Here is a 15377-nt window from a genome sequence, read left to right on the forward strand (position 1 = left end):
AGGGGGCTTCAGTATCCAAAACTGCAGTGTTTATCCTCATGACACATCACAGGAAGCGCCCTCATGGCTAACAGAGGACAGAATTAGAAATAGACTTGAAAAACGTAACATTAATAAGTCACCAGGACCAGATGGCTTGCACCCGAGGGGGAACTCAATCAAGTAATTGCCAGACCATTGTTCCTAATTTTTACTGACAGTCTACTGACTGGAATGGTACCAGCTGATTGGAGAAGAGCCAATGTAGTAATATTTAAAAAAGGGCCAAAATACATCCCTGGGAATTACAAACCAGTTAGCCTAACATCAATAGTATGCAAGCTCTTGGAGGAGATGATGAGGTACTATATACAAGATTTTAGTAATTAAAACGGTATCATTAGCAGTAATCAGCATGGATTCATGAAAAATCATTCTTGCCAAACCAATCTATTAACCTTCTATGAGGAGGTGAGTTGCCATCTAGATAAAGTAAGGCCGTAGACGTGGTGTATCTGGATTTTGTAAAAGCACTTGATACAGTTCCCCATAAACGTTTACTTTACAAAATAAGGTCCGCTGGCATGGACCATAGGGTGAGTACATGGAATGAAAACTGGCTACAAGGGAGAGTTTAGAGGGTGGTGATGAATGAGGAGTACTCGGAATGGTCAGGGGTGGGTAGTGGGGTCCCCCAGGGTACTGTCCTGGGACCAATCCTATTTAATTTGTTCATAAAAGACCCTTAAGGATGGGGTAAACAGTTCAATCTCTATTTGCAGACGATACTAAGCTAAGCAGGGCAATAACTTTTCCGCAGGATGTAGAAACCTTGCAAGTAGATCTGAACAAATGAATGGGGTGGGCAACTACATGGCAAATGAGGTTAAATGTGGAAAAATGTAAAATAATGCATTTGGGTGTCAAAAATATGAATGCAATCTATACACTGGGGGGAGAACCTCTGGGGGAATCTAGGATGGAAAAGGACCTGGGGGTCCTAGTAGATGCCAAGCTGCTGCAAACAAAGCAGACAGAATATTGGCGTGCATTAAAAAGGGGATTAACTCAAGAGATAAAGCAATAATTCTCCCGCTCTACAAGACTCTGGTCCAGCCGCACCTAGAGTATGCTGTCCAGTTCTGGTCACCAATCCCCAGGAAGGATGTACTGGAAATGAAATGAGTCCAGAGAGGGGCAACAAAACTAATAAAGGGTCTGGAGGATATTAGTTATGAGGAAAGGTTGCAAGCTCTGAACTTATTCTCTCTGGAGAAGAGACGCTTGAGAGGGGATATGATTTCAATTTACAAATACCGTACTGGTGACCCTACAATAGGGATAAAACTTTTCAGCGAAAGGGAGTTTAATAAGACACGTGGCCACGCACTAAAAGGTTAATCCTTAAAGGTTAATCCTTAAACTGTGTTGAGGGTTCTTTACTGTAAGAGCGGCAAGGATGTGGAACTCCCTTCCACAGGTGGTGGACTCAGCAGGGAGCATCGATAGTTTCAAAACACTATTAGATAAGCACCTGAACGACCACAACATACAGGGATATACAATGTAATACTGACATATAATCACACACGTAGGTTGGACTTGATGGTCTTTTTTCAACCTCACCTACTATGTAACTATATGTAACCCCTTGCCGCCTTGGGCACACATATACATTTTGTGGCCTCACTGAAGCAGCTCTTTATCCATGACGTTACATATACTGTGTGTACATGTCTGTGTGCTGGGATCATGCTGCACAGGGACTGGGTCTGGACAAGAAGGGGTTAAATTGGGGATTACAAAGAAAAAAAAATGACCCTCCAATTGATTTGTCAAAACAAATGTGGCCCTTTTAGGTCCGACACCAATGCCCTATCCCACTGAAGACATTTCTTATCACGCTCTGTCCCTGTGGCACCCCGTTGGGTTACTGTGCTGTGCCCCTGTTGGGGAGATTTCCCTCCAGCTCTGGTTAGGACAGGAAATTATGGAAAATCTCTCCAGTGGGGAAACAGGCAAAACAATCCATAAAGCTTTATAGTTCATTTCATAAAACATTTTTTTTTTATATTAAAACCCAGACAAGGGAACAGAAGCTTGTAGAGGTTTTGTACAGAATGCGTTCTAGTGAAGGTTTGATAAAGTCTTGCTGTGAATAAATGCCAGATTTAGATTTGTGCCATGGGCTCCTAGAAGAATTCTTATGCAGGATTCAATTTTTCTTTTATTAATCTCAGAAATGGGTAAACCATTTTTGAGACTACAGATCTCATCTTCAGCACCACCTGCTGGTGGAAAGCTTGTATAGCAGCCTACATAAACAGCGGGTTTTAGAGGAAAAATGGCATTCAACTGTGCGGGGCCTTAAAGAGACCCTGTCATCAGCTTAAACAATTACAAGTAAAAGCACAGAAATATTTTATTCTTATGCAGTGTATTCCTTTCTATCAATTACCTTTTTTTATTCACTTCCAATGTGCCTTTGAACTTGCTTTAAAAATTGACTAGTCATTTTCCTAACATCCCCCCCCCCCCCCTCCTTGCACGCCATAGCCCTCTCGCCTATTCTAGAATTGTCTATTCACTTTATGTGCTGCCCCAGCTCCTCTACTCCTCCCCTCACATAACCTTTTATATAGCAGCTGAGGGAAGGAGAGGAGTGGAATACTATAGAGCAGTGGCTCCCAATACCACCAACAGGTCGTGTTTTCAGGTTTTCCTTTAAGTTGCAGAGGTTCTTTAAATCAATGCCAATGGCTTGGTATTTGTGATTTATTAATTTTATTTATTTCAGGTACTTATATAGCGCTGTCAATTTACGCAGTGCTTTACATGTACATTGTACATTCACATCAGTCCCTACCCTCAAGGAGCTTACAATCTAACTCACATTCATACATACTAGGGACAATTTAGACAGAAGCCAATTAACCTACCAGCATGTCTTTGGAGTGTTGATGGGGACAAGGGCCTCATCCCCACAACCTTTGCCCGGTGGTTGTAGGGGTCTGCGGGCGGGGGGGCTTATTGGAATCTGGAAGCCCACTTTAACAACAGAACCCCCAGATCTCGCCCACCCCCCTGTTTGAAATGGTAACGGGTAAACTGTACCCATACCATTTCACAAAAAAGTGTCAAAATTTAAAAAAAAAACCACAAGACACACTTTGGGACAAGTCTTTTATTAAAAAATAAGAAAATAAAAATGTCCCACGAAGTCCATTCATCTTCTTTTCTCGCTCCGCCGACGGACCAAAAAAAAAAAAATCCGCAGGCCGCCACCGATCCGCCTCCATGGGAGGCACCCACCGTATGATGCGTCCTCGCAGGTGACAGTTCTTTTATAACTGAGGGCAGGGCCACACGGTGACGTACCTGGGTGACCCCGCCCCCCTCTGACGCACGGGGACTTCCCAATGGCTTCCCCGTGGCATCAGAGGGGGCGGAGCCACCCGTTTACGTTATGGTACCCGTTACCATTTCAAACAGGGGAGGGGGCTGGGATCTGGGGGTCCCCTTGTTAAAGGGGGCTTCCATATTCCGATAAGCCCCCCGCCTGCAGACCCCCACAACCACCGGGCAAGGGTTGTGGTGATGAGGCCCTTGTCCCCATCAACATGGGGACAAGGTGCTTTGGGGGATACCCAAAAGCACCCTCCCCATGTTGAGGGCATGTGGCCTGGTACGGTTCAGGGGAGACGCTCTCTCGTCCCCCCTCTTTTCCTGCGGCCTGCCAGGTTGCGTGCTCAGATAAGGGCCTGGTATGGATTTTTGGGGGGACTCCCACGCCATTTTTTAAAAAATTTTGGCGTGGGGTTCCCCTTAAAATCCATACCAGACCTGAAAGATCTGGTATATGTTTTGAGGGGGACCCCTAAGCAATTTTTTTTTATAAAAATTTGGTGCAGGGTTCCCCTTAATATCCATACCAGACCTGAAGGGCCTGGTATAGAATTTGGGGGGACCCCCACGCAATTTTTATTTTACATTTTGGTTCGGGGTTCCCCTTAATATTCATACCAGACCCAAAGGGCTCGGTAATGGACTTGGGGTATCCCATGCCATTTTTTTTCAATGACTTATCTGTATTGCCAAGACCGACAATTCATTATAGCCGCTATTACTTTTAAATGACTTTTTCTCCTTTAGAAATGTCATTTTGTGCAGGGACTGTTCTAAACACGGGAAAAATGCGCCACTTTACAGGCATACTATAGACACCCCCCAGGTACGAAATTTAAAGGAATATTTCACTTTTATTGTTTCACTTTAAGCATTATTAAAATCACTGCTCCCGAAAAAACGGCCGTTTTTAAAAAAAAAATTTTATTTATTGATCCATGTCCCCTGGGGCAGGACCAAGGTCCCCAAACACTTTTTATGACAATAACTTGCATATAAGCCTTTAAAATGAACACTTTTGATTTTTCATGTTAATGTCCCATAGACTTTAATGGTGTTCCGGAGGCTTTCGAATTTGCCCTGAACGCCACATATTGTTTGGTGTTCGCAGAACACTTGAACAACCAAAGTTCGGCCCGAACTTATGCTCGGGCCGAACTGTTCGCCCATCCCTAATCTACACAACGGAAGCTTGAACATGCATAAAACATAATAAAAGCCCATATAATCTTAAATCCCAACTCTAGGAAACTTGGAAATTACCCCTTGCAATGGGGCTGTGCCTGCAATGCAAGGATTAATTGCTCATTTAGTCTAGAGGTGAGTGAAAGCACTTTTACTTATCTGAACCTCCACTCCCCCAGCAGATGGTGCTACCCTATGCTCCGGCGGTGGCGCCATCACGTCCAATGCACGGGCTATGGACCCTGGATTGGTTATGATGATGTCAGGACCTTGGACTGCCAGAGTATGGGGAAGAAGATGCTGCAGGGACCAGTCTAGCAGTGCAGCGAATTGGGTAAATAAGCAGAGTTGATCAAATACCACCAAAAGAAAGCTCTATTTGTGGGGGGAAAATTGCTTTTTTTTAAATTTGGGTACAGCGTTGCATGACCGTGCAATTCCCAGTTAAAGTAACGCAGTGCCATATAGCAAAAAATGGCCTGGTCATGAAGGGGGGTAAATCTTCCGGAGGTCAGGTGGTTGGAGTACACCAATTAGAAGAGAAATATGGGGGTTGTCCCTGCTGACCCTCTTCTAAAAAAAATACTAGTTGCCTGGCTGTGTCTGGTTTTGAGTCAGACACCAAGAAGCATGCAGCAAATTGGTGGCACAGAAAAGTCACTCTACTCAACACATTGAAGACAAAGAATCTGCATGTTGACCAGGCATCTAGTATAGATCCAGACTTCTGCTGGGCTTTCCTAGGCAACATCAGTTTTTTTGTGGGATCTTCAGATAGCTGAGAATCCCAGATCCCGCAGGAGTGCGCTCCTGTACACTTCTGGAATATCTTCTTCTGAGATTTGGGATCCTTAAACTTTTGAAGTCCCACAAGAAGGCCACTGATGTCATCACACCAGGTCCAAAGGAATTTTCTTTCCTTATAATGTTTGACATCTACTTTTTATGCTAATTAAGAATTTTATTGTTTAGGGACTAATAGGAAAAGCATTACACAGACTTTGTATTTTTGAGCAAAGTCAGCTTCAACTTTTATGCAACAATGTGGCACTGCTGCCACCTAGTGTTCAAAATATAGTGCTGCCACTGAGAAATTTCTCATTTCAAGCGTCACTAAACCCAAGGACATTTTTGCTCCCTATGTACCATATCATGTCATACATGTACAGAAACATATGCATAAGGGTATATATACATATATAAGGAACATATATAAAAACAGACAACATTCCTCAAAAAACATGTGTTTTTTTTAATCCACATACCTATACAGATGAGCCTCTTCTTGTAAGTGAGTTTTGTTACCCTGCCATTAAAGCTACTTCTAATTCTACACTCAGGTGGCGCTTCCTGTGTTCTCCCTTTTGTGCCCGCATGGCTGACTCCTGTGCTCAGGTGCGGGTTGATGTCACCCCTCTTCTTCCCCCACTGACCAATCAAGAGGCCAAAAACTGGGCACCTGGAAGTAGATGACAGCGGCCAACGAGGGATGCAACAGCCGCATTGCTGGAAGGCAGAGCTGAGTATTCCCAGGAGTTTAGTTCCACTTTAAAGTGATTGTAAAGTCTCGTTTTTTTCTATAAAAATAACAAACATGTTACACTTACCTGCCCTGTGCAGTTGGTTTTGCACAGAGCAGCCCCGATCCTCCTCTGCCTTCTTCTCCCTCACCAGCACCCCTTGGCCCCTCCCTCCTGTTGAGTGCCCCCACACAGCAAGCAGCTTGCTATGGGGGCACCTGAGCCGAGCTGCATCTCCCTGTGTCCATTCAGACACGGAGCTGCGGTTTGCCCCCCGCCCCCTCTCTCTCCTGATCGACTGACTTTGATTGACAGCAGCAGGAGCCAATGGCGTCGCTGCTGTGTCTCAGCCAATCAGGAGGGAGCGTTTCGGACAGCCGAGGGACTTGTGGACATCGCTGGACAGAGATGGGCCCAGGTAAGTATTAGGGGGGATGCTGCACACAGAAGTTTTTTATTTATCTTATTGCACAGAATGCATTAAGATTAAATAAAAAACCTTCCGACTTTACAATCACCGTTAACCACTTACAGATCGCCCGCCGTCGTTATATGTCAGTACTTTGAAGAGGAATATCTTTATGGCAGCACCTAGCTGCCATAACCCCGATATCCTTTTCTTCAGAGGGCGGTCCGCTTTCAGATGAAATTGGCCTCTGCAGCGGATTCGTTCCAAGATCACTTTTATCGGCGGCGGGAGAGGTGCCTCCCGCTTCGCTCCGGTGCCCTCCACTGCTTACCGTTGGTAGCGGAGGAGACGATTGGATCCTCTTCCTTGCTGGGTATGGAGATGAGTGAGGGGAAGATGGCCCCCACCAGTCTCCATACCATTGCAGGGCGGAAGCGACGTCAATACCTCACTTCCGCCCATAGCTCTTAAAAGAGACTTTTTTTTTTTTTTTTTCAAACGACATTTGTCACAGAAAATTTAGACTTCCCTCTCTGCATACTATTCTGGTCCAATAACTCAAACTTTACATTTTTTCTTTCACGTTTAACCGCTTGCTGACCAGCCGCCGCAGTTGGCTCGGCTGCGCAAATCGCCAAAGCCATACATCAGCTCGTACACGACGATCTGCGGGCGCACACCAATCATTGGTCCGTCCGAGATCGCTCCCTGCAGCGAAAGAACGGGGATCTGCCATAGTAAACAAGGCAGATCTGCGTTCTGACGGGATGACACAGAGGTCCTGTCTTTCTGCTATGCAGCCCATCCCCCATACAGTTAGTAAACACACTGAGGAAACACATTCAACCCCTTGATCACCCCTGAAGTTAACCCCTTCCCTGCCAGTGTCATTAGTACAATGTCAGTGCATATCTTTAGCGCCGATCACTGTAATAATGTCACTGGTTTCCAAAAAAAGTGTCAAAAATGTCTGTTAGGTGTCCGATCTGTCCACCGCAATGTCGCAGTCCTGCTAAGAATCGCAGATCACCGCCATTACTAGTAAAAAAAAAAATAAATAAATAATAAAAATGCCATAAATATATCCCATAGTTTGTAGACGCTATAACTTTTGCACAAACCAATCAATATACACTTATTGGGGGTTTTTTTGCCAAAAATCTGTAGAATACATATTGGCCTAAACTGATGAAGAAATGTGATTTTTACATTTTTTTTTTTTTTTTTTTTTGGGTGTATTTTATAGCAGGAAAAAAAAAAAATAGTTTAAAAAAAAAAATTGTCGGTCTTTTTTTGTTCATAGCGCAAAAAATAAAAACTGCAGAGGTGATCAAATACCACCAAAAGAAAGCTCTATTTGTGGGGAAAAAAGGACATCAATTTTGTTTGGGTACAGAGACATACGACCGCGCAATTGTCAGTTAAAGCGACGCAGTGCCGTATCGCAAAAAATGGCCTGGTCATTAAGGGGGGAAATCCTTTCAGGGCTGAAGTGGTTAAAGTGTTTGTTACCCCAGCATTTCATATTCCTGATATGTGGCTGCTGTACCATGTACTTGTATGATAAAGACTCCTGTTCTCTTTGTATTGCTTCCTTTGTGTGAAATCCCTGGTGTTCCTGCCAGACCCTCTGCTTTCCTAATAAAAACTGACCACACTAAGCAGCAAAGCACAACGTGGTTAGTTCTCCAGCTGTGCTGGAAACTCAGGCCGCTCTCCTCCAATGATCAGACTTCCAATGAACAGGCAACATTAGACCCCCCCAGCAGCAACAACAGATCTCCCAGCAGCCAGCATCAATAGATCCTCCAGCAGCCAGTAAAAATAGACCTCTCCCTCAACAGTAGATCCCTTCCAGCAACATAAGACCCCCCAGCAACAATAGATTCCCCATCAGCAACAATAGACCCTCACACAAAATCAGATCCCCACCGGTGACATGGATCCCCCATCAGCCAACATCAATTGACCCTCCAGCACACTCCATACCCCATTCTATTACATACATTCAGTGCTGAAGGTGCCGGAACTGCTTAGCCCCGCGTTCCCGCTAAAAAAAGCCCTGCTTCTAAAAAAGGGAAAACAGGTATTTATGTTTTTTTATACATCTATACACAAATGTTTTGCCATGCATTTAGATTTTAAACTGGATGGGTTATTTTACAAGGTTATCACTTTAAAGCGGACCTTCAGTCCTTTTTTCATCTTTCCATCTATTAAATCTTCTGCCCCAGTTGTTTTAACTTTGGATAGTAAAAAAAAAAAAAATTCTGGCAGTAAATACCTTATACAGCCCATTTCATGTTTATCTGGTCATTAGCCTAGGGTTATGACATCATGCACAGCTCTCTCTCTCTCACTCTTGTGAGAGTTTGGCAGGAAGGGGGAGGGGATGAGTCATACGTGGGCCAATGAGAGCTGCAGAGCTGGAGGTGTGCCTCTGTGTGTCTGTGTAAATCCAGGAAGTGAACAGGCAGCTGCCCACAGTTAAAATGGATGCAGCCAGACTCAGTGGAAGGAGATTTCTGCAGCATATTTGCAAGTACAGAATCACAGTATATATAAAATAATATGCAAAGTGGTTGGAGGGAAGCTTCAGAATGGCAACTGCCAGCCACTGTACCATCAAACACTCCCACTGTGCCATGAAATGTCCTACTGAGCCATCAAATGCAGCCACTGTACCATCAAATGCTCCCACTGTGCCCATCAAACGCTGCCACTGTGCCCCCCCCCCCCCGTCTGCCCGACACTGCCCCTGTCTTGGTGGGGCAGCGGGTGACAGCGGTGGTCGGTGAGCGATGTCTTCTTCTCCCGTCCTCTCACAGCGCCTGTCGCTTCAGCCAATAAGGTGATGGGTAACTGGCGCTCGCTGTTTACCTTTTTTGATTCCTATTACAGCCTATGGCTCTAATCAGGTGCTTCAAAAACACCTCCCCCCCCCCCCCGTCACCCTGCCGCCACTGGAATTCAAGCAAAGGAAAGGGGACGGGCACCTGAATAGGGGGTGGCAGTGGCGGTCATGGATAGATTCATGCAATGCATGAATCTATCTATTGGTGATCGAGGGGGTAGAGGGAGAGAGGGGGTGGCGCCCGTGCGCCGTTATAGACGCACCACCACTGATGCTGATCCTCCATGATACATGAATGAATGAGAGGGATCAGCTAGGGACAGTCAGGCTGAAGAGGAATCGGCTCGATGACACTGGACATCCTCCAGCTAGAAAATGAGGTGGGCTCTAAATGACTTGCTTTAGCTCCTAATGTACATAGTGAGAAGCTCACAGTGTGCAGTGAAATCTGAGGAAGCATTTTCAGCCCAGGAGAGGAGCCGGTACAACTGTGCAAGACTAAAGGGAAGGTCGGAGTTCAGCTTTAACATTTGTGTAATGAGCGCAAAGCAGCACATGGGGGTGAAGATAAAATGGTGCAACGTACCTGTCTTGAAATGTGGTAAAGAACTGACACCCGGCCAGGTCTCATCATTGGGGGTTCCAAGGATCTGAAAGTCAGAGATTACATTGCAGTCAGTCAGGATACACAAACCGGTTTATTTAAGGCAGTTCAAAAATATTGTGCACTGGTCAGTAACCCAAAACTACACATCAGATAAAACTTTCCTATAGTTTCTAACAGTCGGAACACTTAAAGTGATTGTAAACCCTGTACTACCACTTTTACTTATAGACAAGCCGATAACAAGACTCACCTGTACGTACCATGAATATCTCCTAAACTTGCACCGTTTAGGAGATAGTCAGTATATGGGCTGGTGCCGACGTCATTGGCGCATGAGCACTGAAGAAACAGGCCGCTGGTGCCGTTTCTTCAGGAGTAGTGCCGTGACCGGCGGCTCCCACGTGCATTCGCGGGAGTGACTTCATCGAGGCTCCGGCCAATCACAGCGCCGGATCTGCGAACTCAGAAGTAATTCTGGTGGAAGATGTCCACGCTGTACTCGGAGGACCGACGCCAATCCAGGGCATCGTTCTAAGGTATTTCATAATGCCATGCATACTAGCTCATTATGCCCTTGTCTTGCAGGTTTTTTTTTTTTTTTTCCGAGGTTTACAACCTCTTTAAAGCGGAATTAAACCAAAAATGTGATATAATGCAGCTTACCAATCAGTAGATGTGATGGCTGCATTAGTTTTCTTTTTTTTAAGTGGTTTCCCCCTCTGTTTTCATCTGATGATCTGGCCAGTAACACACCTCCTGTATTAGAGGGGCCCCCACTCTGGATGAAGGAGCACAGGGGGGCACATTTGGACAGCAGCAGAATTGTCAGTCGGGGGGGGGGGGGGGGGTTAGATAATAGCAGATTTAGATGCGTTAACAAATTGAAGCCAAACTCTGGCTCATAATCAGTTACAGCAATCGTTTTTTATTTTTTGGGATAAAGGTTTCACATGAATAGATGAGATAATCATTGTGGGCACCTCTGTCAGCATGGCCAGATATATGGGGGTGCTAGGGTGGGCTGTGCCCCCTCAGATTTCAGTTATGCTCCCCCCACTGCTCTGTTGACCTCCTATGCATTCCCCTGCTGACCCCTCCTGTACACTGCCCTGCTGACCCTCCTGTACACTGCCCTGCTGACCCCTCCTGTACACTGCCCTGCTGACCCACCTGTACACTGCCCTGCTGACCCCTCCTGTACACTGCCCTGCTGACCCCTCCTGTGCACTGCCCTGCTGACCCCTCCTGTGCACTGCCCTGCTGACCCCTCCTGTGCACTGCCCCGCTGACCCCTCCTGTACACTGCCCCGCTGACCCCTCCTGTACACTGCCCCGCTGACCCCTCCTGTACACTGCCCCGCTGACCCCTCCTGTACACTGCCCCGCTGACCCCTCCTGTACACTGCCCCGCTGACCCCTCCTGTACACTGCCCCGCTGACCCCTCCTGTACACTGCCCCGCTGACCCCTCCTGTACACTGCCCCGCTGACCCCTCCTGTGCACTGCCCCGCTGACCCCACCTGTGCACTGCCCCGCTGACCCCTCCTGTACACTGCCCCGCTGACCCCTCCTGTACACTGCCCCGCTGACCCCTCCTGTACACTGCCCCGCTGACCCCTCCTGTGCACTGCCCCGCTGACCCCTCCTGTGCACTGCCCTGCTGACCCCACCTGTGCACTGCCCTGCTGACCCCACCTGTGCACTGCCCTGCTGACCCCACCTGTGCACTGCCCTGCTGACCCACCTGTGCACTGCCCTGCTGACCCCTCCTGTACACTGCCCTGCTGACCCCTCCTGTACACTGCCCTGCTGACCCCTCCTGTACACTGCCCTGCTGACCCCTCCTGTAGACTGCCCTGCTGACCCCTCCTGTACACTGCCCTGCTGACTCCTCCTGTGCACTGCCCTGCTGACTCCTCCTGTGCACTGCCCTGCTGACCCCTCCTGTGCACTGCCCTGCTGACCCTCCTGTACACTGCCCTGCTGACCCTCCTGTACACTGCCCCGCTGACCCCTCCTGTACACTGCCCCGCTGACCCCTCCTGTACACTGCCCCGCTGACCCCTCCTGTACACTGCCCTGCTGACCCTCCTGTACACTGCCCTGCTGACCCCTCCTGTACACTGCCCTGCTGACCCCACCTGTGCACTGCCCTGCTGACCCACCTGTACACTGCCCTGCGGACCCTCCTGTACACTGCCCTGCTGACCCACCTGTACACTGCCCTGCTGACCCACCTGTACACTGCCCTGCTGACCCCTCCTGTACACTGCCCTGCTGACCCCTCCTGTACACTGCCCTGCTGACCCCTCCTGTACACTGCCCTGCTGACCCCACCTGTACACTGACCTGCTGACCCTCCTGTACACTGCCCTGCTGACCCTCCTGTACACTGCCCTGCTGACCCACCTGTACACTGCCCTGCTGACCCCTCCTGTACACTGCCCTGCTGACCCCTCCTGTACACTGCCCTGCTGACCCCTCCTGTACACTGCCCTGCTGACCCCTCCTGTACACTGCCCTGCTGACCCCTCCTGTACACTGCCCTGCTGACCCCTCCTGTACACTGCCCTGCTGACTCCTCCTGTACACTGCCCTGCGGACCCTCCTGTACACTGCCCTGCTGACCCACCTGTACACTGCCCTGCTGACCCCTCCTGTACACTGCCCTGCTGACCCCTCCTGTACACTGCCCTGCTGACCCCACCTGTACACTGCCCTGCTGACCCTCCTGTACACTGCCCTGCTGACCCACCTGTACACTGCCCTGCTGACCCACCTGTACACTGCCCTGCTGACCCCTCCTGTACACTGCCCTGCTGACCCCTCCTGTACACTGCCCTGCTGACCCCTCCTGTACACTGCCCTGCTGACCCCTCCTGTACACTGCCCTGCTGACCCCTCCTGTACACTGCCCTGCTGACCCCTCCTGTACACTGCCCTGCTGACTCCTCCTGTACACTGCCCTGCTGACTCCTCCTGTACACTGCCCTGCTGACCCACCTGTGCACTGCCCCGCTGACCCACCTGTGCACTGCCCTGCTGACCCACCTGTGCACTGCCCTGCTGACCCCTCCTGTACACTGCCCTGCTGACCCCTCCTGTACACTGCCCTGCTGACCCTTCCTGTACACTGCCCTGCTGACCCAGACCCGGCCCTGCCTGTCAGTGGTAAATAGTTTGTCTCATCTCTGTACACTGATACATCTGGAGGAGAACTTGTTCTGTTGAAAATCTTGGCTGGATCACCAAGTAAAGATAGAAAACAAAAGAAAGCCTAAAAAAAAGAAAACTAAAGCAGCCATTACATGTAAGAATCGATAAGCTATCTATCGAGCTATTATACTATCGATTATAGTATAATAAATGTTTGCTTTTGGATTTAATACCACTTTAAAGAAAAAATAAATACGATTTATGAATATGAGGCAGCTGATATTAATATTTTCACTGACAAGGGGCAGGATTGCTTTCTAATTACTGATAGATTTCATCTGGTGTCTTGGCTTTCCAAGCCTTTTTGCACCTCCCTTTCTTCATGTGTGTCTTGGTGTCATTCTATTTTATTACACATAACTTCACATACACACACATATATATATATATATATATATATATATATAGATATACACACACACACATACATATACACACACACATATATTATATATATATATATATATATATATATATATACATATACATATACACATATACACACACACACACACACACACATACACAGGTCCATAAAGACATGGATGAGCGAGTTTGGGGTAGAGGAATTTGACTAGCCTGCACAGAGTCCTGACCTCAACCCGATAGAACACCTTTAGGATGAATTTGAGTGGAGACTGTGAGCCTGGCCTTCTCATCCAACATCAGTGGCCTGACCTCACAAATGCACTTTGCACATACATATTATTCCTTTGCACATGGAATGCCTGACTTACAAAAGTGTGATGTGAGAACAATGAATGTGCGGCCACTTTACACATCCAATTATGTGCTAATGCCACGTACACACGATCGGAATTTCCGTCAGAAAAATCTTGGATGGTTTTTCCGACGGGATTCCGCTGAAGCTTGTCTTGCATACACACGGCCACACAAAAGTTCTCTGAACATTCAACCGCCAAGAACATGGTGACGTACAACACTACGACGAGCCGAGAAAATGAAGTTCAATGCTTCCGAGCATGCGTCAAATTGTTTCCGATCATGCGTGATTTTTTGCGCGTCCGAATTGCATACAGACGATCGCATTTTTGGATAGGAACTTTTTCCGACCGAAAAATAGAGAACCTGCTCTCAATCTTTTGCTGGCTGGAATTCCGCCAGCAAAAGTCCAATGGAGCATACACACGGTCGCATTTTCCAACAAAAATCTCTCATCGGGGGTTTTGCTGGCGGCATTTCCGATCGTGTGTACGCGGCATAAGAGTTGGAAATAAATTACAGAGCTTTTTCCTTCACTTGGATAGATGTTTGAAGTTTTCACTGCACTTCAAGAAAGCCTAAATAAAAAATGAATGCAGCCATCACATCGCTCATTGGTGAGCTGCAGTATAATAAATATTTGCTTTTGGATTTAATGCTGCTTTAATATTCCATCCACTGACAGCAATGCTGGGGTTATTATTATTATTATTACCGCCACTGACAGCAATGCTGGGGTTATTATTATTATTACAGCCACTGACACCAATGCTGGGGTTATTATTATTACAGCCACTGGCAGCAATGCTGGAGCTGTTATTATTACCGCCACTGACACCAATGCAGGGGTTATTATTATTATTACAGCCACTGACAGCAATGCTGGAGTTATTACTACAGCCATTGGCACCAGTTCTGGGGGTTATTACTGCAGCTACTGATGCCAATGCAACATCAATAATAACCTCCAGCATTGGTAACAGTGGCTACTTTTTAAAGGAAACCTGTCATGAAAGAAACATGAAGGCCATCACTGACCACACATTCTTAAAATGCTATTCACTTGGCTGCAACGCCAACACTATGTTCTGACTCTGCTGATTTTCCTAAACACATGCTCCAAAGTACTGAAGCCAGCGAGTCGGCATAACATCTGGACAACTGGCATTTAAAAAAAAAAAAAAAAAAAAAAAGAAAAGTCAGCACTTGTAGCCTCCATATTTATTTTATGTCAGGTTTACTTTAAGCAGATCACTGTAGCTTATTATACCGATAGCTATCTGTTCAGTTCTGTATATGCAATATCTACAATCAACCACAAGATGGCAGCATTAGACAGTCATTTTTTCCCCCATACGCACACTGCAGAATTATTGGCAAGAAATCATGTACAGTATTGAACTGATGATGCGAAGAATGCATAATGACTAACAGACTGTTTAAAGTACTATGTAAAGTTTTGCATTAATTTTTTACTAT

At 46.9% G+C, this 15377-nt stretch overlaps 1 protein-coding gene across 4 annotated transcripts in view; it reads right to left on the reverse strand.

Annotated features, from left to right (window-relative positions):
• CDK14 (cyclin dependent kinase 14) overlaps window positions 1–15377 on the reverse strand; it is a 678339-nt gene that overhangs the window by 249678 nt on the left and 413284 nt on the right. For all 4 annotated transcript variants that reach the window (XM_073629653.1, XM_073629651.1, XM_073629654.1 and 1 more), the window contains one exon: window positions 9939–10002. In XM_073629653.1, the coding sequence (XP_073485754.1) occupies window positions 9939–10002 (64 nt within the window). The remainder of the gene's footprint in view (window positions 1–9938; window positions 10003–15377) is intronic.

The sequence above is a fragment of the Aquarana catesbeiana genome, linkage group LG05 (genome assembly GCF_042186555.1).
Source record: "Aquarana catesbeiana isolate 2022-GZ linkage group LG05, ASM4218655v1, whole genome shotgun sequence".
In the NCBI taxonomy this organism is placed as follows: domain Eukaryota; kingdom Metazoa; phylum Chordata; class Amphibia; order Anura; family Ranidae; genus Aquarana; species Aquarana catesbeiana.